At 46.4% G+C, this 25138-nt stretch overlaps 1 protein-coding gene across 11 annotated transcripts in view; it reads left to right on the forward strand.

Annotated features, from left to right (window-relative positions):
* Arhgef18 (Rho/Rac guanine nucleotide exchange factor 18) overlaps window positions 1–25138 on the forward strand; it is a 113307-nt gene that overhangs the window by 78140 nt on the left and 10029 nt on the right. For all 11 annotated transcript variants that reach the window (XR_004109706.1, XM_031338865.1, XM_031338868.1 and 8 more), the window contains 10 exons: window positions 3744–3885; window positions 5563–5675; window positions 5825–5965; window positions 9541–9791; window positions 11562–11687; window positions 15404–15521; window positions 17684–17932; window positions 19534–19610; window positions 22482–22660; window positions 24579–24667. Coding sequence is in view for 10 of the 11 variants with exons in the window: in XM_031338865.1 (XP_031194725.1) it covers window positions 3744–3885; window positions 5563–5675; window positions 5825–5965; window positions 9541–9791; window positions 11562–11687; window positions 15404–15521; window positions 17684–17932; window positions 19534–19610; window positions 22482–22660; window positions 24579–24667 (1485 nt within the window). In the remaining variant the exon portion in view is untranslated. The remainder of the gene's footprint in view (window positions 1–3743; window positions 3886–5562; window positions 5676–5824; window positions 5966–9540; window positions 9792–11561; window positions 11688–15403; window positions 15522–17683; window positions 17933–19533; window positions 19611–22481; window positions 22661–24578; window positions 24668–25138) is intronic.

Consider the following 25138-nt stretch of genomic DNA (forward strand, 5'->3'; position numbering starts at 1 on the left):
AGTTTGGGTCCACAGTCTCATTAGTAAAAGGATTTTTTTTTAAACGTACTTGAAGCTCAAAGATAATTTTATTTTGAGAAAAATGGGGGCTGAAAGGATGGCTCAGTGGATTAAACCATGTACTGCTCTTGCAGAGGACCTGAGTTCAGGTCCCAGCACACAGTGGGACAGCTCTCAGTGTCCTAACTCCAGTTCCAACACAGCCAATGCTCTCGTCTGGCCTCCTTAGGAACCTACATACATACACAAATACTATATAAACAGGAAATAATCATCAGAGCTTTCGAGTTTGAAGTGAGACAACAGCAGACAACCATAAACCCGGCAATAGACCTGAGGAAGAGAGAAAGAACACTGTGCCTTTTGCAGCCACTGCATGGTGGAGGGAGATAGAGGGCTTCAGAGAAAAACTGAAAAAGCCCAGGGCAACAGGGAAAGCGTGCTTGGACTTTTGGCCAGTATCTCAAGGAAAAGGAACAAAACAAAAAATGGTTAACTTTTCTGAGGACTCCAAACTCCACCACCGGCTGCGCTGAGGGAGGGCTTCTTGAAGGGATGAACACATTATCTCACTACAGGAACAATTAGCCTTTCCTTCCCTGTAGTGTGAGTTGACAAACCAAGCTGGCAAAGAAGATAATGTAGTCTGTGATGTTTTGGGTAGCCAGGTCTCCTCCCAGGGACAGAGGAATGAATAACTTAGATTCTGTTCTAGCTTGACCAGGAGGAAGTAGCTTTACATTAATGGGGCTTTGATTTAAAAACTAAGAAGTAACTTCCCTTTCTGGTGTTGGAGGGTGAGGAACGACAGGACAGTACACAACGCAGGAACAGATGGACAGGAGGTAGGTTCATCCTCAATGATCTCCAAGGTAACAATTAATCCCTAGAACAGGTAGGGATCAAACCCTGGGCCTTAGGCATGCTAGGAAACATTCTGTCATCAAGCTGTACCTCTAGCCTTGGTTTTAGGTTCTTGTTGTTTGTTTAGTTTGTTTTCATGTTTTTAACTGACGGAGGGAAAGCTTGTTTGCACAGGCACATGTGTGTAGGTCAGAGGACAACTTGCAGGAGTCAGCTGTCTCCTTCCAGTATGTAGGTCCAGGGAATTGAGGGAATCAAATTCAGGTCATCAGGATTAGTAGCAAAGGGACTTTATCCACTGACCTATCTCACTAGCCCTTTTTGTATCCTTTATGGATATATATTCCTGTGTAAGTATATAGTGGTAGACATAATGTATACATGTGTATGCATCCGTGTACAAGTATATGATGTTGTGCTTAATGTATGTGTATGTATATGCATACATGTATGGAATATGATGGTGTACTGTGTGTGTGTGTGCATGCGCGTGCACAAATGTACAGGTATATGGTGGTGCTCAAGGAAGCCAGATGAGTGTCTCAGATCACTTGAGACTGGAGTTAGTTACAGGTGGGTTGTAAGCCACCATGCAGGTGCTGGGAACTGAACTGTATCCTCTGCAAGAACCACAAGTACTCTTAAGCACTGAGCCATCTTTCTAAGCCCTTTGTCGTTTTGTTTTTGAAACAGGCTGACCTTAAACTTGTGATCCTCCTGTCTCATTCTCCTTAGAGTTTGGATTACAGGTGTATGTCCCCAAGGCCCACCGTTACCAATATTTATAAACATTCTTTGGAGCTGGCCATTCCTAAATGATATTTGTACTTTCTCTTCTCTGAACAGCATGAAAGCAGAATCTATTCAACTTTGGGTCAGACCTTAGTTCAGGAACTAGCTAGCTATGCTAAGAGGCCCGGCAGAGGCCGCCATTCAGGTTTGTCCCATATTTGTATGCTTAAATCATCATGGCCTGGGTGGGGATTGGTATGGTGTACGAATAGCAGGAAATTCCTGCCCTGCCCTGAGCCACTTCCATGATTTTTTTTAATTTGTAAATGGATGTGTATGCATTGGTGACATCTATGTGGCCAACATCTACCATAGTAATAATTGTCAGACATTTATTAACTTGACATCAGAACATTTGAGGCAGGGGTCAGTGACATTCCAACCATGCTGGGTTGATAGAAATATTGAATGCTATGAGGGTTGGGGAGGTGGCTCTGCTGGTAGATCACTTGACTAGTATGTATGAAGTTCTTGGTTCCATGTCCAGCAGCCAGTAAAAGGTATGGTAGTCTACAGCTGTGATCCTGGGGCTTGGGAGACAGAGGCAGGAGTGTCAGAAGTATGAAGCCGTTCTCAGCTACTGAGTTACAGGCCTACCAAGGCTACACGGAGAGACCCCGTCTTAAAGGGGAAAAGAGGAGTATTTTTTATTTAATAAATAATAAATAAATAGTGTTTTTTAAATATTGAATAAAATAAATAAAAATTAAAGGGTGAATTTTAATTGAGAAGATTTGCAGCAGGTAGTAATTCATATCTTAAGCTTCCTTCATGACCTCTCTGTCAGAAAATTTCCAATTTATCCTTAGTCTTTTTTTTGTTGTTGTTCTGTTGTCAAGATAGGGTTTCTCTATATATCCCTGGCCATCCTGAAACAAGACAGAGACAGAGAGAGAGTTGTCTGGTTTTGGAGTCTAGAGCAACAGTGCCCAGCAAGGAAGGATCTTCCTGCTATTTCACCACATGGAAGAGAAGCTAAAAAGAAGTGCACTTTTTCTTAACCAAATAAATCCTGGGAGGGTTGGAGCATGGTTCAGGGATAGAACTCTTGCCTAGAATTCTCCAGTGAGGGGTTAGGGTGAGGAATGCTCAGAAAGCTGGTAAGCACTTACCTGGAATCCCTTACCGAGGAGTTAGGGTGTGGTTCAGTCATACAGACCTACATCGTGTACTGTCTTGGATTCCATCCCTAGCATGGCTGATTTGTTTTGTTTTAAAGCTTTTTTTCAGTCATTGGGAAACATTTCCATCAGTGGGTGCCTGGATCCTCCTGTCCAGACCCTAAATTGAAAGCAGTTGGAATAAATAACCCGTTCAGAACTCCAATGTGTGTTGGGTGTGTCCATAAAACAGAATAATGAGCCTCAGGTATACCCCGATGTTAGAATCCTATCCTACACCAGGACTGAGGAAAACAGCCAGCTAAGTCAGCATTGTGCCTCCAGGTTAGTGGGTCTCTGCATTATCCTGACATCCGATCTCAGATCAATTATCATCCTGAGTGTAGTGTCTGTGCCGAACACACCAAGTGCACAGCTCCCAACAGCAGATTATTTGCCGTGAACACAAGCTGTCCTCTCTGCTGCTGCCCCCTGCAAAGAGCAAACAGAGTGTGGGAGAGCCGTTCCTTTTTTTTTTTTTTTAATTGTTTTACCCAAAGAGAATTTTCTGTGCCATTTGTACACCACACAGTCACAGTAGGGACCAGTTTCCAGTACACCAGCCCCACTGCTCCAGCCAATACAGCTGGGGGGCGGGGGGAGGCGCAGCTCCGTGTTCTAGAAGGATCCCACTCAAGGCATCAAAACCAGCACAGCACAGCCTGGGTACAGTGCCAGGCACCAGCATGGGGGCCACACACTCTAAAGCTGGCGACAGGCGGGGGTCACTCCCTGGCCACCCCGAGCTGCCCTTCTATGGCTCTCTCCCCAAGAAATGGAACGAGAATGTCTTCTTGGATAATGAGCTATTGACCTCCAAGATCCTGTCGGTGCTGAGGCCCCAGACGGAGCGAGGCTTCAGGACAGGCAACCCGCGCTACCCTGCCCACTTTCTCAGCTCCAGCCCTGTATTTGCCTCTGTTGCAGCCTCCCTAAAGGAGCACCCTCGGACCACACTTCTGTCTGATGGCAGCAGCCCAGCTCCTTCCAGGAATGTCGGCATGACCGTCTCTCAGAAAGGGGGTCTCCAGCCAACACCGAGCCCAGCTGGATCTGGGGTGCAACTTGGGTAAGCTGGGGCCAGGGCGGGGGTACCTTTCTGCTGGCAGGTGCACTCACAGGGGGGGAGAAAAGAAACTCATTTATGCCCCATGGTAATTATCGTTAACACATACTTTCTGAATCCTGGTGTCATTTAAAATTTATCCTTATCAGCACAGTCTTACAGCCTAGGTTGGTTACAGCCTAGAACTCTCAGTGTAGTCAAAGATGACCTTCAACCTGTTTTTCTAGATTGCATTGATTTATTTGTGTGGATGTATTTGGGGCATATGTGCCACAGCAGACATGGAGGTCAGAGTATGACCTTGAGGCATTGGTTCTCTCCTACTGTTTGGGATCTAGGGATTGAACTTAATTATCAGTCTTGAAGGCAAACACCTTCACCGGATGAGCTATCTCACTAACCTAGTCCATGTGTTTTCTTTTTCGTTTTGGTATTTTGTTTTGTTTTAGTGGTTTTTTGAGACAAGGTTTCTCTGTATAGCCCTGACTGTCCTGGTTAGAGTGTCCTGCAACTCACTCTGACCTCAAACTCAGAGTTCCACCTGCCTCTGCCTCCCAAGTGCTGGGATTAACAGTGTGTACTACCAATCCCTGGCTTCGTTTTATTTTTGTAAAACCAATACGCACCTGATTATGTTCAACTGCGGGTAGAGGCAGTTTGCATAGCATCCCTGGACAGGGCTTACTCCTATTCCCAAGGCATGTTCAGTATCTATGTCTCTGTTGGCTTCACCGCACATCGAGATGGGGTCCTATCAATACAGGACCAGAAGCATTGTCTTAGAGCCACAGCATAACATAATGGTTATGTTCACTGATGAGAAGCTGGGGAAAGGAGTTGATATTCTTTTCCCTTTGTAAAAAAGTCTCTTTTGCTACCCGTTGCTGTGAGGCTGTGTATCCTGTGATCCCCAGTAAAGGCAGGAGCAATTGGGTGGGTACTCCTGCACACAGACTTACTGAGTCATCTTACTGTGTCATCAGTAGCTGAGCATGCGCTCTGCCACACCCCCAGCTGCTAAAATATTTTTAAATTTCCAGAAAATGTGAGCAAGTAGCAGAGTCTCCAGACTCCTTCCCTAGCCTACCCCTCAGCACACACAGGCACAGTTGCCTCTGTTGTTATGCCAGTACCACACATCTGTTACAGTTGCACCACCAGCTGATACATGGAACAACCCAAACTAAGTCAACGCTTTAGTCAGCAGTCCAGGCTTTTCCCCTAATGTGGTCTCTCTGGGGACTCACCTAGAATTCCAAAGTATGTTTCTCAACTTCTTTCCCTTCTTCCCTCCTCTTCCTCCACATTTCCTTCCCCTTGTCCTCTCACTGGGGGTGGAATCCAGGGCCTTGAGCATCCTGGGCAAGCACTCTGTGCTGTATCCCTAGCCCAAAAGTTTCCTAATTTCTTAAAGGATGACCTGTGACAAGTTAAACAGTTCTCCTGGAATCCAGAAAGTTCTCCAATCATCTAATTAGAAGGAGCAACAACCCCATTTGCCTTACATATTCCAGTATGCATACATGCCTATTTAAGCCACTTTTGTTGTTTGTGGAGTTGGCTCTCTCCTTCCACTCCCAGGGATTGAACTCAGCTCACCAGGCTTCCTTCACCCACAGAGCCATCTCACTGGCCCTGCTTTCTTTCTATGAAATAAACATTTCAATTATTTCCACTCAGACCAATCGCTGGAGACATGGATGAAGCTGATTCCGTGTTTTTAAAATTGAAGCAGACAGCCGACGACTCTCTGTCACTCACATCCTCGAATGCTGAGTCTGTTTTCATAGAAGGTATGGTCAGTCCTCTCTGCCCTACCATGGATGCCACGAGGTTCCTGGCTCTACTGGGAAAGGCCAGAGACTTCAGCATGTACAAAAACATGACAGGGAGATGTGGCAAGCACTGGGCCCTTCTCAACAACCTTCTGTCCTTCCCCCAGATCCTTACATCGCCTCCCTGAGGTGTGAGATCGACTCAGATGCCCATGAGTTTGAGGCTGAGTCCTGGAGCCTCTCTGTGGATTTAGCATATGCCAAGAAACAGAAGAAGGAGGTGGTAAAGAGGCAGGACGTCCTGTATGGTAAGGTGTCTAATGGCTGTGCCACTGCACTGGCACTCTCCATAATCCTTCTTTCTTTCCATTCTTTGGTAAAAACCGTTTGGTGTTTGGTGCATGCCTGCACGCGCCCAGCCTTGTCGGGAAACGCCTTTCTCCACTGAGCCATCTTACCAGCCCTGTTTTGGTTTTGGTTTTTTCTTGTTTTGTTTTTTGAGATAGACAGTCATAGCCTCAAACTCACTGTGTCACCTCGAATAACCTTAAACTTCCCCCACCACCTAAGTACTTGGAATTACAAACAGGCACTGCCCAGCCTGATTATGCAGTGCTAGGAATGGAAGCCAGGGTTTTGTGCATGCTAAGCAGGGTCTCTACCAACTGCGTTAAATCCCAGCACCCTTTTCTTTTTCTTTCTTTTTTTTTTTTTTCTTTCCCTAATTCCACTAAGAGTCTGAGGTATGTAGCCAGTCTCTTGGGACACCTGCTCATTTGCCTCACTTCCTGCTCTCCTGGGACAGTCCTACCTGTTGTACCAGGGAGGGTTTTGTTAGCACAGGTCCCTGCAAACCAGCCTGACAAGTGCCCAGGCGGATTCACGCTCACCTTGTTAGTGACTGTCCTCATCTGTTTGGTCTGCTGGGACAGAGTGTCATCAGCAGGATGGCGTTTAGAGGCTGAAATGTCCAGCTTTCTGGTCTTAGACGGCCCTCCCAGCTGTGTCTTCAGAGTGCCTGGGAGGCTGGAGCTTCTTTTATTTGTACGTATGTTAATTCCAAATCCAAAGCATGTGATAGCCGCTGGTTTCATCTCTAACCTTCTTAGATTTTGTTGTTTTGTTTTTTTAGTGTTTCTGGTTTTTAGTTTGAGAATTTCATACCTGAATACAGTGTGTTTATATCATTTCCATACCTTCTCATACACACTTGTGTGTGTGTGTGTGTGTGTGTGTGTGTGTGTCACGCAGGTAGAGAGGAGAGAACATTCGCACACTCATTTGTCTTTTTCTGCCTTTTGTGAGTTCTAGAGATTGAAGCTGAGGTTACCTAGATCACGCAGCAAGACCTTTACTCTCCGAGCCTATAGCCAGCCCTATTCTAGAAACACATTTCCCCACCTGTGAACATTTTACTTACCTGACCTGATAACTTCTCAGACACTTGCCTTTTCTCTTCATTTGTTTGTTTTTGTTTTGTTTTGTTTTGTTTTTTGTTTTTTGTTTTTTCAGGCAGGGTCTCTTGTGTAGCTCAGGCTAGCCTCACGGTTGCTTTGTAACTGAGGATGACCTTGAACTTCTGATCCTCTTGCCCTCTCTGCCAAGAGTTCTGGGATGACAGGCCTGGGTCATAGGATGCTCAGGGTAGAACCTGGGACTTTGTTCATAATAGGCAAGCACTTCTACAGCCATGCCTATTACTAACATGGAGGTTAAATTTCAGCAATGAGTGGACCGCAGATACTGAGTTCGGGGTCTAGTGGCGTCTGTGTTTGATCACATATAGTCTGAGACGTGCAAGCATCACCCCCACCAAGGCTAGGAACTCCTCAGCATGACCTTCTTGGCCTTAAGGACAGAGGCTCCTGGGACATTGAGGTTCCACTGCACATTCCTAAATGCCTTTTTTTTTTTTTTAATGCAGCTGCTTGGGCTTCAGACTCACATAGCACTGTGGGGAGGGGAGGCTTCTAATTAAGAAAGGCTAAAGGCCAAGTGTGATGGGAGGCACCTGTTGTTCCTACGGCAGGAAAGATGTTTGAGCCAGTCCCGTCTCTGCTCCCTAGTGGTACCAAAAGGGAGGATCACTGGAACTCCTCACCTTCCAGCCTCTGCCTTCCAAGTACTCGGACTTCAATAATACAGTGCGACACTCAGGTTTTTAAGGTGTTGAGGATAGACCATGGCCTCGTGCATCGTGCACATCCTTACCTAACTCAGGACTATTCCTTCTTTTCTGTTGCTCATTCTGTTGTTTGTGAAGTAACTGAGCTAGGGTCCCATGTATGTGAGGCTAGTGCTACTTAGCTATGGGTCCAATCCCAAGACCCTGTGTCAAAAAAAAGAAAAAAAGGAAGAAACAAAGGCTGGAGGTGTGGCTTAGTTGTTGGCAAAATTCCCACTGCGCAAGCATGAGTTCAGATCCCAGCACCTGTGTGAAAAACTGGGCATAGCAATGCAGGCGAATGCATGGTTCAGTATGGGGGAAGGCACTGCAAACTAGAGGATCCCTTGGACTGTGCCCAAGCAAGGTGAGCCGGGGAGGTGGCTTGGAGGGTTTTGCTACACAGGGATGAAAACCTAAGTTGGATCCCAGTTACCCTGCAAGAAGCTGAGCATGGCCGTGCATTCCTCCTGAACCCTAACATCAGGCAGGAGCAGAGCCAGGAGGACTGTTAGCACTCCATGAACCAGCCTTACCAGAGCATAGCATGATCCATAGAGGGGAAGCCCGTGGCACTCTTTCCTGGGCTTTGCATGTGTGCCGACACACAGGGGGAAAATGTGCCTAATTGCATATGTTTGCCTATGGACCGTGCTGTCAGTATGGAGGTCAAAGGACAGCTTGTGCAAGGTGTGTGTGTGTGTGTGATTCTCTCCTATTACACAGGTCCTAGGGATTGAATTCAACTTGTCAGGCATGGGAATATGTGGCCTGGCGTTGTTTCTATGTGCTGATGAATTAGACATGCACGCTTACCAACATAGGCTTGAAACTTTTAACGTATATGCGTGTTTTTCCTCCATGTGTGCCTGGGTACCACTTATGTGCCTGGTGTCCTAAGAATGACAGAAGAGGATACCAGATGCTCTGGAACTGGAGTTACAGATGGTCATGAGCTGTTATGTGGGTGCTGGAAATCAAACCCAGATCCTTTGGAAGGACAACCAATGGTCTTAGCCACTACGCCATCTCTGTGGTCCTATTTTCTATTTCTAATGTAATTTTTTAAATATTTATTATTTTATATGATGTGAGGGGGCTTAGTATCTGTTTGTGTACTATGTGTATGCAAGTAATGACAAAGGCTAGTAGAGAACATCAGATGCCCTGGATGTGGAGTTGCAGGTGGTTGTGAGCCTCCGTGTGGGTGCTACATGTGGGTGTTAGAGCAGCAACAAGTGCCCTAACCACTGAGCCATCTCTCCAGTTACCACACCACTTTTTTTTTTTTTTTAAAGAGAGGAAGATTCACTGTGTAACCCAAGAATTGCTTGGGAATTCACTGTGTAGACCAGGCTGCCCTTGAATCCAGAGATCTGTCTGTCGATGCCTCCAGCATGCTGGGATTAGACATGGCTGTCACCAGGCACAGCCTAAGGGAAGAAAGTTTTAATGGAGAACGATCAAGGAAGACACCAAACGTTGACCTTTAGCCCCCAGCCTCCATACATACTCACATATATAAATGCATATACACACATGGACCACACAGAAAAAGAGGGAGGAGAAAGAGAGTGTGTGTGCATGTACATGACCCAACCATAGAGGCAGGGACGCATGGGCAGAGAGACAGCAGGGTCAATCCAGCTGCGGCAGGCCTCAGAGGCTATAAGTACCCTGGGAGGTAAGGAGAGTCTTCCCACACCTCTGTCCCCGCAGAGCTGATGCAGACAGAGGCACATCACGTGCGCACCCTAAAGATCATGCTGAAAGTATACTCCAGAGCCCTGCAGGAAGAGCTGCAATTCAGTGGCCAGGCAGTCAGCCGCCTGTTTCCATGCGCTGATGACCTACTGGACATGCACAGCCACTTCCTCGCCCGCCTTAAGGAGCGCCGGCAGGAGTTCCTAGAGGAGGGCAGTGATCGGAATTATGTCATCCAGAAGATCGGAGATGTCCTGGTTCAGCAGGTAGGTACTGTGACCAGGATGGGCCACACCCTGTCTTCCTTCTCTCTGACAGTAAGATAATGGCTCTGGTATATTATATGCCCACCATCCCAGAAAGCACACAGTGCCAGCTCCTGCCCAAATTGCTCATATCTTAGGAACCTAGAGCCTAGAATGGCAACCAAAGATGTGTAAATACTATTCAGAATCGCATTCTCAACTAGGGATCTACCCTGGTTGGTAGAGCTCTTGCCTGGCATACAGAAAGCCTTGAGTGCCATCCCTAGCACAGCATGCTAGGCATGCTAGTTTCTGCCATGTGGGAGGATCAGTTCAAAATCATCATCATCATCATTGGTATAGTAGAATATGGTGAGTTGAAGTCCATCCTGGGGCCTAGAGTCCTATTTTAAAAGGAAAAAAAAAAATGTGTGATTTTGTTTGGGTTGTGTGGGAGACAAGAGGTTCAGGCAGGACCTCTCGTGTAGCTCACCTGACTTAAACCTCAAAATGATCTTCTTGACTCCTCTTCCTGGGTGCTGGGATTACTGATGTTCCCACATACGCAGTTTATAGACTTATGTTTCCAGTTCCTAGCTGCTAGGAGGTAATATATGCATACAGTACAGGTGCCTGCTGAGGCCAGAGGTCGATGTCAAGTGTCCTCCATCATTACATGCTTTTTTTTTTTTTAAGATAATCATTTATAAGCCAGGCAGTGGTGGCATATGCCTTTAATCCAGAACTCAGGAGGTAGATGGATCTCTGAGTTCAAGGCCTGTGTTGAAAAACCACTTGTGACCGTGCATGTGCCATAGTATACCTGCGGAAGTCAGAGGACAGTTTTCAGGAATTGGTCCTCTCCTTCCACCATGTAGATCTCAGGGATCAAACTCAGGTCACCAGGCTTAAAAGCAAGTGTCTTTACTACTGAGCCTTCTTGACAACCCTATTCCTTTCTTTGTTTCTCTTCTCTATTTCTTGTTTTAATTTTTGATTGTCTGTTTTATTTTTACTTGTTTATCTCTCTGTGTAGCCCTGGTGTCCTGGAACTTGCTGTGACGACCAGGGTGACCTAGAAGACAGAGAGATCCGTCTCCCTTTGCTTTTTAGTGCTGGGATTAAAAGCCTGCATCACCATGCCAGGCTGGGGCAGAGTCTTTGAATGAATAGAGCTGACTGTTTTTGGCTGATTAGCTGCCCAGGGAGCCCCTACAGCCCTCCTGCCCCAGCCTCCCAGCACTGCAGTTACAGGCACATGCTGCCTGACTTAGTTCTTTAGGCAGGTGCCCAGGCCTTTATGCTTATATACTGTGCCCACTGAGCCATCTCCTCAGGGGCCAGAGCCATCCATTGTAGGTCACCTTACTTCAGCTGCTCCTTCTGATCCTAGGACAAAGACGGACAGAAGGGAGTGGGATCAAGAGTTTGAAGCCAGCTTTACAACCTAAAAAAGCACTTCACTAAGCTGGAAAGAAATCATTCCATGCTCATTGCAGAAAATGTCTATGAAAGGGAAATTTTACTTCTTAGGATTCAGTCCGTAGAAGTAGATTAGGCCACCTGACGGTGTGACCAGAAGCACCTGGGGAATGGGGACAGGCAGAGCTCAAGACAGTTAGTTCTCTTACCTCCTTATACCTTGCATTGAGGTGCCCAGTAAGCTCCAGGCCAAGGAGGTGTGGGAGGGAATGGTCAGGGAAAATACAGTTCTTAGCATGAGCAGATGAGCCAGATGGAAGCAGTCATAGTTCGTTTCCTGCTAACTTTTCCATCTCCTTTCCATGTTAGTTCTCAGGAGAAAACGGGGAAAGAATGAAGGAGAAATACGGCGTGTTCTGTAGTGGCCACAATGATGCGGTCAGTCACTACAAGTTATTGCTGCAGCAGAGCAAAAAGTTTCAAAACTTAATCAAGGTAAAAAAAAAAACCACATAAACAAAAACTGTATGTATGAGGGATGTAGATGTTTGTGTGTGAGAGTGGCGGGTGTGCGTATGGACACATACATGTGCCAAGCCACGGGATAACTTAGATGTCGGTTCTTCTCTTCTGCCTTGTTTGAGGTAGTAACTCCTGTTCTCCACCAGACTAGCTGACCTTGGGGCTTCTGGGAGTCTCCTGTTTCTGCCTCCCATCTCACTTTTAAAGTACTGTGATTACAGATATGCACCATTATACCTGGCCTTATGTGGGTCTCACTAGGTATCCCAGTCTGGCTTCAAACTTGCAGATCCTCCTGCCTCAGCCCCCAAGGTCTGTGATTACAGGGGTATACTACCATGCCAGCTCATTCTTAAATTCATTCCTTGGCTGACAGGCTCTCATGGAGTCCATACTGACCATAAACTTATATGAAGCCAAGGATGACCCTGAATTCATGATCCTCCTGCCTCTGCCCCACCAAGTATTGGGGTGACAGAACTGTATCACTACAACCAGTTTCTGTACCAGTGGAGATGGAACCCAAGATTTCATGCATACCACCAACTGAGCTACACCCCCTAGCCCTCACATTTGAGATCAATATATAGTTCTGGTTAGCCTCAAGCTAGAATTACAGGCTTGTGCCGTAACACCCAGCCATGTGGACCTTTTGAGGCATTGTCCCACTGAGGAACCACCCTTCATAACTATTGCCGTCTACCTAGAGTTCTGTGAGGCATGCACTCTCTTAAAGCTGTCTTCTCTGGCTGGTGCCTGTGACCCTCAGGGCTTGTGGCATGATACTGGGACGTCAACGTGGCTGATGGTAAAGATGCTTGACTGTTACCAAGCCTGACGACATAATTTTGGTCCTATGATGGAAGGAGAGAACTGATTCTGAAAATTGTTCTCTAACCTCCACACAGTAGCACATACTCCAAACTAAGTAAATATGTGTGTGTGTGTTTAAAAAGAAAAAATAAACAAAACAGGTGCAAGTCATCTCGACGCTAAGAAGGTAAAAGCAGGAGGATTAGAAATTCAAGATCGCCGGGCAGGTGGTGGCGCATGCCTTTAATCCCAGCACTTGGGAGGCAGAGGCAGGCGGATTTCTGAGTTCAAGGCCAGCCTGGTCTACAGAGTGAGTACCAGGACAGCCAGGGCTACACAGAGAAACCCTGTCTTGAAAAACCAAAAAAAAAAAAAAGAAAGAAATTCAAGATCATCCTAAGCTACATAGAGAATCCAGCCTCGGCTATATATGACCCTGACCTTAAAAGGGGGTTTGTGGGAGCCACCAGTGTTGGTACATGCCTTTAATCCCTGCATTCAGGAGGCAGAGGCAGGTAGATCCCTGAGTTTGAAGCCAGCCTGGTCTACAAAGTGAGTGACAGCCAGGAAAACCAAGTGGAAACAGCTCCCTAGATTGTACAGTGTGCTAGGCAGAGTACAAGGAGCTGCTCTCAGCCCCCACCAGGAAACAGGTTCAAGTGCTACTTTGGTTCTTAGTTAAAGATACGTGAGTAAATCAGTAGTGACCAGAAAGCCAGTCTGGTCCTAGAGGGTTCTGGGATACGAGCTATCAGCCAGGATCAAGGATCAGGATAGGTGCGCGCACAAATGTTAATACACACCAGATACCCAATTTGTGTTCCCCAGAATTAGTCCATAACTGGTTTTGTCTTCCTTCCCTGTTAGTTTTCTTGTTTTGTTTTTTTGTTTGTTTGTTTTGAAACCATTTCTAATGTACCCTAGATTATCCTTGAACTTACTGTGTGGTCCAGAATGACTTTGAAGTCCTGCTGCCACCTCCCAAGTGCTGAGATTACAAGAACATACTTTCATACTCAACTAGACATTTTTTTTTTTTAAAGATTTATTTATTTATTTATTTATTTATTTATTTATTTATTTTGGTTTTTCGAGACAGGGTTTCTCTGTATAGCCCTGGCTGTCCTGGAGCTCACTCTGTAGACCAGGCTGGCCTCGAACTCAGAAATCCGCCTGCCTCTGCCTCCCAAGTGCTGGGACTAAAGGCGTGCGCCACCACCGCCCGGCTTATTTATTTATTATATGTAAGTACACTGTAGCTGTCTTCAGACGCACCAGAAGAGGGCATCAGATCTCATTACGGGTGGTTGTGAGCCACCATGTGGTTGCTGGGATTTGAACTCATGACCTTCCAAAGAGCAGTCGGTGCTCTTCCCCGCTGAGCCATCTCACCAGCCCGACATTTTTTTTTTAACTTTTATATTTATGTATATGTATTTGTGCCAGAAATCATCAGATCTCCTGGAATTGGAGTTAATAGTGATTGGGAGCCACTGTGTAGGTACAGGGACCTTTTTCAGAACAGTTAAGTTTCTTAACCACTGAGCCATGTCTTGAGCTTTTTGTCTTCCTATTTTGAGACAAAATCTTGCCTACATATCCCAGGCTACTCTGTAACTTTCTCAATAGCACAGACTAACTCAAAATTACTGATCCTCCTGCTCTGAGTTCCAGATGTTGGATTTACACTGTACTGCCCTCACCTTAATATTTCTACTCTTATTTTTATTTGCTTTGTAGCCCAGGCTAGCCTCAAACTCAAGATCCTCCTGCATTGGCCTCGTCAGTGTTAGAATTTCAGGCAGGCCCCACCTCACCTGGCTTAAATTTCTCTTTAACAATTTTACTAAGTGCCTACACATCTGAGGCCCTTTTCTTTCTTTCTTTCTTTCTTTCTTTCTTTCTTTCTTTCTTTTTTTAAGAAGGCAATCTCGGGGGGTCCTAGTTGAAAGAAGGGTCACAGCAAAGGGAAGGGCAGAAGCCTGAGATGTTTTCATTGATTCAACAGAAAGCTGAGCTTAGTAGTCCAGGTCTATAACATCAGCTCCTCAAGGAAACTAATGCAGAAAAATCTACACTGTATCAGAAAACACAAAAGAGGGCTGGAGAGGTGGCTTAGCAATTCTTAGTGCTTGCTGTTCAGCATCAGTTTGAAGTTTGTATCCCAGAACAAGCCTGGCCTGGCCTCAGCACATTCCTGTAACCCCAACTCTGTTGTGGAGTTGGAGAAAGTCAAGAGAATCCCTGAGACCTTCTGGCATCTAGCCTTGACAAAAAACAAACAAACAAACAAACAAAAAGTCCATGTTGAAGGAGAGACTATCTCAAAGGCCATGGTAGGATAGGCTTCTAAGCCCAGCATGAAGGGGCCACCTCCTCTGAGACAATATCTCAAAAAAAATAAAAAATTAAATAGGTGAAGAGTGACAGAGAAGAACCCCTATCCTGAGACTCTCTTCCGGTCTGTGAACACATACTCATACAGATCCCTGAGAGAGGAACATATTAGCCAGCATGACAGTGCATGCCAATAATCATCAAACTGTGTCTGTCTTGAGATAAGCTTAGTAATGAGTATTTGTTCAGCATGCTTGGGGCCCCAGGTTCAAACACAAATACGAGGGGTTAAGAATGATGAAGGAAGGAAGGAGAGGAGGAAGGCAGAGGAGTGAGGGAAGACAGAAGGAGAGTGAGGCATGGTGGCACATGCCTTTAATCACAGCTCAGGAGCCAGAGGCTAGCAGATCTCTGAGTTCCAGAACAACCAGGGTTACATAGAGAGCCAAGCCCTGTCTCAAAAATACCAAAAAAAAGAAAAAAAATTAAAGAAGAAAGAATTAAAAATTAAAATAACTTGTTTGTTTCCCATTTCACAGAAAATTGGCAACTTTTCCATTGTGCGAAGGCTGGGAGTGCAGGAATGTATCCTTCTGGTCACACAGCGCATAACCAAGTACCCAGTGCTAGTAGAACGCATCATCCAGAACACAGAAGGTGAGAACACCCTCTAGCCATGCCCCCTGGGTCTGGGTGGATTGGTGCCCCAGCCCACCAACTCTGGTGTTTATCAATGGACTGGCCAAGTCACCTCTTGTAATTCCCTATACTGGGCACCAGGCACTCAGCACAAGAAGGTTGCACATGGGCAACCATACTACCAGTTCCTGGGGAATTTGATGTCCTCCATAGGCAATATACGTATGGTGCACAGACATACACGCAGACAAAATACCTATAAATGTAAAATAAATTTTTAAAAATTTAAACATTAAAAGAAAGGAAGAAAAGAAAGTAGCAAAGACTGAAAAGACAGAAGAAGAAAAAAGGAAAGAAGAAAGGTCTTGTGTTAAATGACCAGGGCAAGATCTGAGCTGGGTGCAGTGGGCACAGATGTTCTCTCGGGGGCCTAGTATTGTGTGATATTAATAAATGTCAACTTAGCTCAGGTAGGATTTGGGAACTGACACAGAGCAACGCAACCTACCACCAAAGTACAACTTGATGAGCCAACGTCTTTGTTGAGGGTGCATAAGAGTATGGGTATGTAGTTATTTATAGGCGTGGGAATGACTCAGAGGTAGCTGTTTTACCAAAAACCAACCCAGCATGTGTTAGGATTCAAGAAAGCTGGATACCTGGAGTTCTCTGCAGATCTTGCAGACAGCTAAATATGTTAGAGAGTCTTCTCTCCTTGGCTATCCTTATTGCTTATATAATCTTAAGAGAGATCGACTGTGTGACTCTGGTGAGTTTCAGGGAGTTTCCTGAGACTTGTGAGTTGTTTACTTTCTGAGTTTTAACAGCTTCCCTCCAGGATAGAATGTTTCAATTCAGAGGAAATTGCTATACCACACATAGGCAGGAAGAACCACATGTTCTACACCAGCCTGGGCTACCTTATGAGATCCTGAATCAAAACTCAAACAGAAGAAAGGATGACATGCTGATAGCCACAGAGAACACAGTAAAAAGGTCAGAAAGCATTCCAGGTGCTCTCGGGGTCCCAGCGTGGTGACCACCCCTTTCTATATTTCTGGTAGGTTTAGGCCCTGTGAAAATAGCAAGTTTCCTTACTAAAGAGACTGATATCAGCTCAAGATACCCCAAGACCCAAGCTCCCCGCACAAGGACATTTATTTGCCTCAGAGGGACAAAGGGCAGGGATAAGAGACAGGCAAAAGATAGAGCACAAGGAAGAAGGGGAAGAGAAGAAGGAAAAGGGAGGGACAAAGGACTGCCTGTGGATAGAGAGGAAGCAGATGTGGTCCATAGGCAGATGGAAGTATAGAAAGGTAAAGGAGAAACCCATGTGTTAGGATGAGGTGTTGAATCTTAGTTGGACAGGCTAATTAGGGCAGCCACTAAGAGGTTTTCGATTGCTGAACTTCAGTACTTTGTGTAATAGCTAGACCTTAGTAGTCAGCCTCAGGAGAAAGAAGTGGCCAAATACTCGGTGACTAGCTTTAGGAATGTTGTTTAATAGTTTTTAGCAAGGCAGAGGGAATGGGGGAGAAGGGCAAGACTTGCCTAAGCCTTGTTTGCCCTGTTCTGGCTGGCTAGAGTCCCTTCACCTACTGTGTCCTTCGTATGGGAGGAGCCTTCTTGGAAGAGCTAAAGGACTTGAGGGGATCTGTGTACACTAATGGTAGGGGTATTATGCTGTGCTACATAGCTTATGCCATTTGAACCACCAAACCTTCACTTTTGCATTTGAGCAAAAGCTAAACTCTAAGCCAAGCATGGTGGCACATACCTGTAATCCTAATATTCAGGAGGCAGAGGTAGAAAGATCTAATGAAAGTTTGAGGCTAGTCTGATCAACACTGAATTCTGGGCTAGCCAGGGCTACGGAACAAGACCTGTCTCAACAAAAAAAAGTAAAGGTCAGGAATAGTGGCTCAAGCCTTTAATCCCAGCACTCAAGGCAGAGGCAGGAGGATCTCTATGAGTTGCACAATAGCCAGGGCATGTGGAGGGACCCTGTCTCAAACAAAACAACAAAACAAAAACTAGATAAGTGTGGTATTGCAGGCCTGTAATTCTCTGAGCAGTGGCCCTAGGAAGCACCCCTCATAGATGCAGATGCAGCACATCAACTTCTGTTGTGTCTGAGTTTGGGCACAGAAACCAGTGCTACCTCTGCTTACATGTAATAGCTGGCACTGAAGACTACAAGGACCTGAGCCAGGCCCTGAGCCTCATCAAAGACATCATCTCACAAGTGGACACCAAAGTCAGTGAGTATGAGAAGGACCAGCGCCTCAAGGAGATCGCAGCCAAGATGGACTTGAAGTCATCCAGCAAACTCAAAAACGGGCAAACCTTCCGAAAGGATGACATGCTGCAGCGCCAGCTGCACCTGGAAGGCACCCTGTGCTGGAAGTCCACCTCAGGGCGCTTGAAAGGTAAATCTCTGCCTCCGGCCACCTCTAGTGGGTTTTGTGTTGGATCCACATGGCACTAGCTTGGAGTTCTGGTTGCTATGCTAGGGTGGGAGGTATCACTTAGAGTGCTAAGCTCTATCTTGGATTGGTATTCCATCTTGAATTGTCACCAAGCTAAGAGATGGGAACACAACCAAACTTGCATCACTTGAATGTTTTCAAGTTTGAAGGAGCCAGTGGGCATCAGAGAACTAGACAGAGGAAGTGTTTCATTTAGACAAGATCCTCAGAAATGGCTCTTCGGGGATGGGATTGTAGGTCAGTTGTTAAATACTTTCCTAACATTCATGAGGCCTTGGGGTCTATCTCCAACCCCAAGTAAACTTGAGTGTAGTGACAGTCAGCTCTAGGGAAGTAGAAGCAAGAAGATTGGGAATGCAAGGTTGTCCTCAGCTACATAGCAAGTTTGAGGCCAGAGTAGGCTCCATGAAACCCAGTCTCAGAAGAGAAGAGGAAAAGGGCTCCCTATAACACTCAAGTACAAAGCTCTCACTTCAAGAGATGCTCACAGTGTCATACAGGGACGGGACACCAAGCAGGCCTGGGATTCAGAGCCTGAGGCCAGCCCTGCCTACATCTGTGTAGGCAAGATATGACCTGAAGCAGAAAGAGAAGTCTATTCAATAAAGAGAATGCTAGCCTCACTTGGTCGCCAGCCAGGCATGGTAGCACATATCTGTAACCTCAGTGCTGGGTTATGGCAGAGACAGGCAGATTCCTGGAGCTAACTGGCCAGCTAGCCTAACCGAATAAATGAGCTTCTGGTTCAGTGAGAGACCTGTCTAAAAACTCAGGTTTAGGCCAACAGGTAGCTCACTATCCACTGGTATTTGTTGCCAAGCCTAACAGCCTGAGTTAGATGCCTGTGACCCACATGTGGTAGACGCATAAAATTAATAATACACAAAATAAATACATTTAAAAAAAAATAAGTGGTCAGGGAAGATACTCCATATCAACCCCTAGTGTGTGTGTGTGTGCACACACAGTTTATAAACACTGCACATGCCACCCATATATACAAAGTAGTAATGTAATAAATTGGGGACTGGAAAGATGGCACAGCCATTAAGAGCATCTGCTGCTCTTGTCAAAGACTCTAAATTTGGTGTCCAGAACCCACACTGGGCAGCTTGCAACTGCCTGTTACTCTAGCTTCAGGGATCCAACACCTCTAGCCACTGAGAGTGCTTGCACACACATGCACCAAACCACCCCCCGACCCCCCACCCCACCCCACCCCCACACACACAGTTAAAAATGAATCCTTAATGAAAGACCTGCATGGCATGGCACTGTGGAGCTCTGGCTTGAGTTCTGCACAGTCTGAGCAGGAGCCACTGAGACCGTCTGAGGAGAACCTCTAGCATTCGTTGGCACCAAATCTCAGAACTCAGGAACTTTGGAAAGGGGAGAATTAGAATTGGAACTTCCGGGAACACGAAGCTGAAGCATCACGATGCTTAAGCTGTCCCAAGCCCCTTTGGTTGTGTGACCACTAAGATGCTCCTTCATGTGCTGGTCCACCACTAAGATGCTCCTTCATGTGCTGGTCTCTGCAGATGTCCTCGCTGTCCTGCTGACTGATGTGCTTTTGCTACTGCAAGAAAAGGATCAGAAATACGTCTTTGCTTCTGTGGTATGTGTCTAAAGTCTTCAAGGGTCCTACTTGCTGGGATAATACAGTGGTGGGCCCAATGAAGGGGGGTGCCCATGGCAAAACACAGAGAAAGAACACAGGTAGGAAAATATACTGAGAGGCACCCTATCTCATCAGGGTCCTTCCAGAAGGTTCCCTGTCTTGCTCCCTGGTATGACGCTGATTCTCACTGAAAGGTCTCAGGTGGGAAGGGCCTCAAGCAGAACACAAGGGTAAATTGTCTTTGGGTAAGAAGTTTATTAAAAGAATTAGTAATGTCATAAGCGTACAGACAGATGGCAGAGTGGAGGAGGCTCTAAAGAGAGGTCAGGCTCAAGAGGCAGAATAGGGACCATTTTTTATGGGTATGAGAGGAAAGGGGAGGGTTCACATAAGCTGCCTCTGATTTCTGGGTGGCAGATCGGAGGAGCAGAATCCCAGGGTAGGAATGTGCTGCTTGGAGGATGTGAGGGGGAAGAGCACATCTAGTTGAAGCGTGTGAACTCACTAGAGGAAGTGAGAAGGGTGTGTCATTCTTCTGGAGTGGTCCCTGAGGAGTCTTTACTGACTCTGAGACAGATATTGCCTCCTCCCGTGGCAGAGACACCAGAATCTGCTCTGAGGATGGAGATAGCGGGGCTGCAGGTGGGCAGAGCCTGAGCAGTGTCTGGTCTGGAGCCAAGCTCATCCTTCCTGGAGTGCCCAAGGAGCCCCTTACAGATTCAGACATATTCTCTATACCAGGAAATGGGGAGGGGGTAGGGCTGGCCTGTAAACCAGGAGCCTAGGGAGAAGCCCCTAGCCCAGAATCTAAAGCATCCTCAGTCTTCCCAGGCTCACCACGTCTGTGGTTCTCCTGCTGCACAACATCCCTGGGTACTCAGACTCCAGGGTCTGGTTAAAAGAACCTTACCTTAGTGTCCAAGCACACTGGTGAGGCAAATAGTGAAAGGCCTCTGCTCCAGAGGTCTGTAGAGAAGGAGACGGGGCGGGAGGGGGCGGGGTGGGCAAGGGAGCTGAAGAGAAGGACCTAAACTGAGTTTTTATGGCACACTTACATGGACCATTTGGGATCTGTACCATTTACATGGACAAAAAGCAAAAGATACCAAGACCTAGAGGTCCCATGTCATAACAGGCAACTGTTCAGTCCCTGAGTAAGCCTAGCCAGTGGCCATGCCCTCCATGGATGGGTATCAGAGAAAGGAGGGTGATGGGTGAAGGGAGTGAGGAATGGTGGACCAAAGGAAAGAGAACTGGATGTGGTGCCCCAACCCCTCCTAGGTTTTGGGCACAAAGTGATAAAAAGAGGTGATACATAAATAAAAGACAATCCTCTGCCAAAGCAGATTATCCTTTAATCCAAGGATGACAGTCTCTGTAGTAGTGGAGGTTGTGCCAAGACTGGGGACTTAGTGTTTTACAGGGCAGAAAAGGGATCCCTTGCAGTGGAAGATCCCATCTGCTGATCTGTCCCCTCAGGCTCAGGATCTTAAAGCACTTTAGAATTCTCCCATCCCTTGTCACCCCATCCCACCTCTCCACAAACTGGGTCAGATTATTCCATCACAAATGCCGTTTAGCCCAGCACACCTCTATGCCACCAGAGTCTCAGAGAAAGCAGAGATAGCTGTGGACCCCCCTCATACTGTCAGGAGACTTTGGGGTAGTGATAGACTTGAACCAGTTGGGCCCTAAGCTTCCGGGAAACACAAACACCACCATCTTCCCAGACCCTCTTGTCTTCCTGCCTCCTTTTATGATCACCAGATGGACCACTTTGTATCCCACATACTGTGTCACAGGCCTGTCTTTGTCACAGAAATGCAACCACAGATATCCAATGTTAATATGTTCCAGGAATTCTTTTTCGAAAAAGCACACACACAAAAAGAAAAATCATCCAAGCTAGGCGTGGGGGGGGGGGCAATTTAACTCATAGCATTACTTAGGGTCTGCCTTTTGGGGCCAGCAAATGGTAAAGGTGCTTGCTTGACAAGCATGCTGACTACATTCAGTACCCAGAACCCACATGGTGGAAGGTGAGGAGGACTGACTCCCACAAGTCGTTCTCTGGTCTCCACAAGTGCACTATGCATGCATGTTACATACACACAAAATAATTAAAAATATATATTAATAATAAAAGAGAGACCAGGTATGGTGGCACTTTTAAACCCAGCACTTGGGAGGCAGAGGCAGGTAGATCTGTGTGAGTTTGAGGCCATCCTGATCTACAAAGTGAGTCCAGGAGAGAGCCAAAGGGCTCTGTTACACAGAGAAACCTTGACTTTAAAAAAAAAAAAAAAAAAAGAGGAGAGAGGTTCCCTTTTCTGGGCATGGTGATGCATACCTGAAATCCCAACACTTGGGAAACTGAGGCAAGATCAGTATAAATTTGAAGCCAGCAGGGTTTGACAGTGAGTTTAAGGCCAAGAAAAAACCAAACAACATTAAAAAAATACTAGGGTATCAGTTGAAAAGTCTCCAGTTAGTAAACCACTTCTGCCTTGTGCGGGCATGACAGTTCAGTGCTTGAAGACCAGAATTCACTTCCCAGAATCCATACAAAAAAGTAGGGTGTGGTGACGCATGTGCTGGGGAGGCAGATACCTGGGGCTCATCACCTCCTGCCCAGCAAGATTACCAGGTACACTTGTGATGTCTCAGAAACCAAAGTAGATGGTACCTAAGAAACAAGAGCCGAGATCATCCCCTGCCTTCCACTCGAATGTGTATGCACGCCAGGAGTCTGGGCATGGCTCCCCTCCTAGTCCTCTACACCGGCCCTCTCTCCAGACTCAGGATTCCAACGTTGTTCGGATATGGCGAGACAACAGTTAAAAGTTTCCATCACCTTCCTCCATGCAGGACTCAAAGCCACCTGTCATCTCTCTGCAAAAGCTCATCGTGAGAGAGGTAGCCAACGAGGAGAAGGCCATGTTCTTGATCAGTGCCTCCATGCACGGGCCAGAGATGTACGAGATCTATACCAGCTCCAAAGAGGACAGGAACATCTGGATGGCCCACATCCGCAGAGCCGTGGAAAGGTGAGACAAGCCCAGGGTCTCTTGCCTCCTCTGGCAGGCTCCTCCTTGCCTGGTTCATGCTCTCAGGTTTGAGAAGCCACTCACTTGTGACCTTGACCTCCCAGACAGACCACTTGGTTTGGTGAGTGGGCGGCTGGCTGATGTTTTGAGAAACAGTCTCCCATAGCCCAGGCTTTGCTCCAACTCACTTTGTAGCCAACAGTGACCCTTATTCCTGCCTCCACCTCCCAGGTACTGGGATGAAAGGAATATACCACCATACCTAGCGTATGCAGTGCCAGGGATGGAACCTAAGCTGAGTGAGCATCCTAGCACTTGTCATAAATGAACTGATGGAGTCTACTCCTTTTCCTTCTGTTAATAGGAACCTGTCACCATGTTAAATAGGCCTGGATACCTCTGTATCCAGCGAATGAGGGGCCAGGCACTTCTAACTTGGACCTTTATTGGGCCACTCAAATAAACAGCTTGAGGCTAGCCTTGTTGGAGCATGTTGTAATGCCCTATCTTCGTTTCTTGGGCTGAGTACCCTCCAGATCCCAGCCCAGTGCCTGTTCTCTTCCACCTGCCTGAAGTAGAGTCTTCCTGACAGGTGGGCATGGGAAGCTATAGCTGGCCTCCGGCTTAAAACACCCACCATGCTCAGTAATGTTAGCTCTGAGTGGTCCATTGCCTCTAGTACCTGACAGTCCTCTGAACTGGCCACCTCCATGCCACAGCCAGGCACCTTAAACCTATATATGAGAGGCCAGAGAGAGAGAGTTCAGTGGCTAATGGTGCTTACTGCTTTTGCAGATGACCCAGGTTAAGTTCCAGGTACCCACATAGGGCAACACACAACTGCCTTTAATTCTAATTCAGGGGATATAATGTCTTTTTCTGGCACCCGCAGGTACCTACACATACATATGCACACAAATATAAATTAAATACAATAATAAATAGTTTTTAAGGAAAGTACACAAGAAACGCGCTTGGTGGTACATGCCTATACTCCTCATAACAGGAATCTGAGGCAGAAGGATCACTAGTCACCCCTTTGAGAACTGTCATGGGTTGTTGGGTATCCTTGTCCTCGCTTCTCTTCCTCCAGTTGAAGTCCCCCACAAATGTACAGGCCTAGAGCTATGATTGATTGTTGATAGAATGTTTACCCAGTATGCACAAAGCCCTCACTGCAAACCCCAGCACCATATAGCTCTGATGGCGCATGCCTGTTATTCTAGCACCTGAGTCATAGAGGCAGGAGGATCAGAAATTCAACATCATCCTTGACCACAGTAGATTCAAGGCTACTCTGGGATGATGCATGGTGCCTGTTGTCTTTAAAAAGCAAAACAAAACAAACAAAAAACTGGGTGGTGGTGGCACACACCATTCTTTAATCTCCACAGTTAGAGAGGTAGAGGCAGGAAGATCCTGAGTGGAAGGCTAGCCTGATCTATAGAAGGTATTCTAGGACAGTCAGGGCTACACAGAAACCCTGACTTGAAAAACAAAACAAACAAAACAAAAAATCAGCAGTACAGGGTGGGGATGTGGGTTAGTAGAGGAGCTCTTTTACAGCTAATACAGGCCTGCCTTAGTAATCTTTTTCATAGTTCCATTTCTTTATTGGAGCAGTGAGCTATGGCATGCGTGTGGAGGTTGGAGGACAACTTTGGGCAGTCACCTCTCTATCATATCTATCAGTCTCTTCTGTCATATAGATCCTGGGGATAGAACTCAGGCATCACGGCCAGAAGAGGATATCCGCTATCCTCTGCCATTCTTTGCCTATACTGCTCTAGGGCTCCATTACCCCTCAAGCCATCTCGACAACATAAGAGGGTCGGGAAAAAGGTGTTCTGCAATGCTGATGTCAGGACAGCTAACCCACGAGACACTGATGGCAGCCATCCATCCCCTTTCTCTGCAGCTGTCCTGATGAGGAGGAGGGCGTTTTCAGTGAGTCTGAGGAGAGAAAGATAGCAGAAGCCCGCACCATGAAACTCCGGGAATTTCAAGGTAAGAGGGGTCAGCACCATGGGCAGGTCCCTCTTGTAACCCATGGGTCCACATCAAGCTTCTATCACTTCACTGAGGTTTAATGCACATACCTTACAGTCCACCCATTTTTAAGAGTTCAGTTCAGGGCCAGGAATGTGGCTCAATAGTGGTTGACTGGCTTGCCCTGTGTTCCAGCACCAGTACCACATACACAAGGACATGTGTCAGAAGTCAGGGCTATCTTCAGCTATGTGGCAAGCAAAGCTTGCCAGAACTAAAGACCAAACAAACAAAGAAGTAGAAGAATAAAAATTAAATAGCACAATAAAAAATAAGTAAATGGAGCTGGGTGTGGTGGTGCATACCTTTATTCCCAGTACTTTCAAGGCAGAGGCCACCAGATCTCTTGAGTTTGAGGCCAGCCTGGTTTACAGAGTAAGTTCCAGGATAGCCAGAGCTACACGAAAAAATTGTCTCAGGGATTAAAAA

Source organism: Mastomys coucha, unplaced genomic scaffold (genome assembly GCF_008632895.1).
Source record: "Mastomys coucha isolate ucsf_1 unplaced genomic scaffold, UCSF_Mcou_1 pScaffold22, whole genome shotgun sequence".
NCBI classification, from domain to species: Eukaryota; Metazoa; Chordata; class Mammalia; order Rodentia; family Muridae; genus Mastomys; species Mastomys coucha.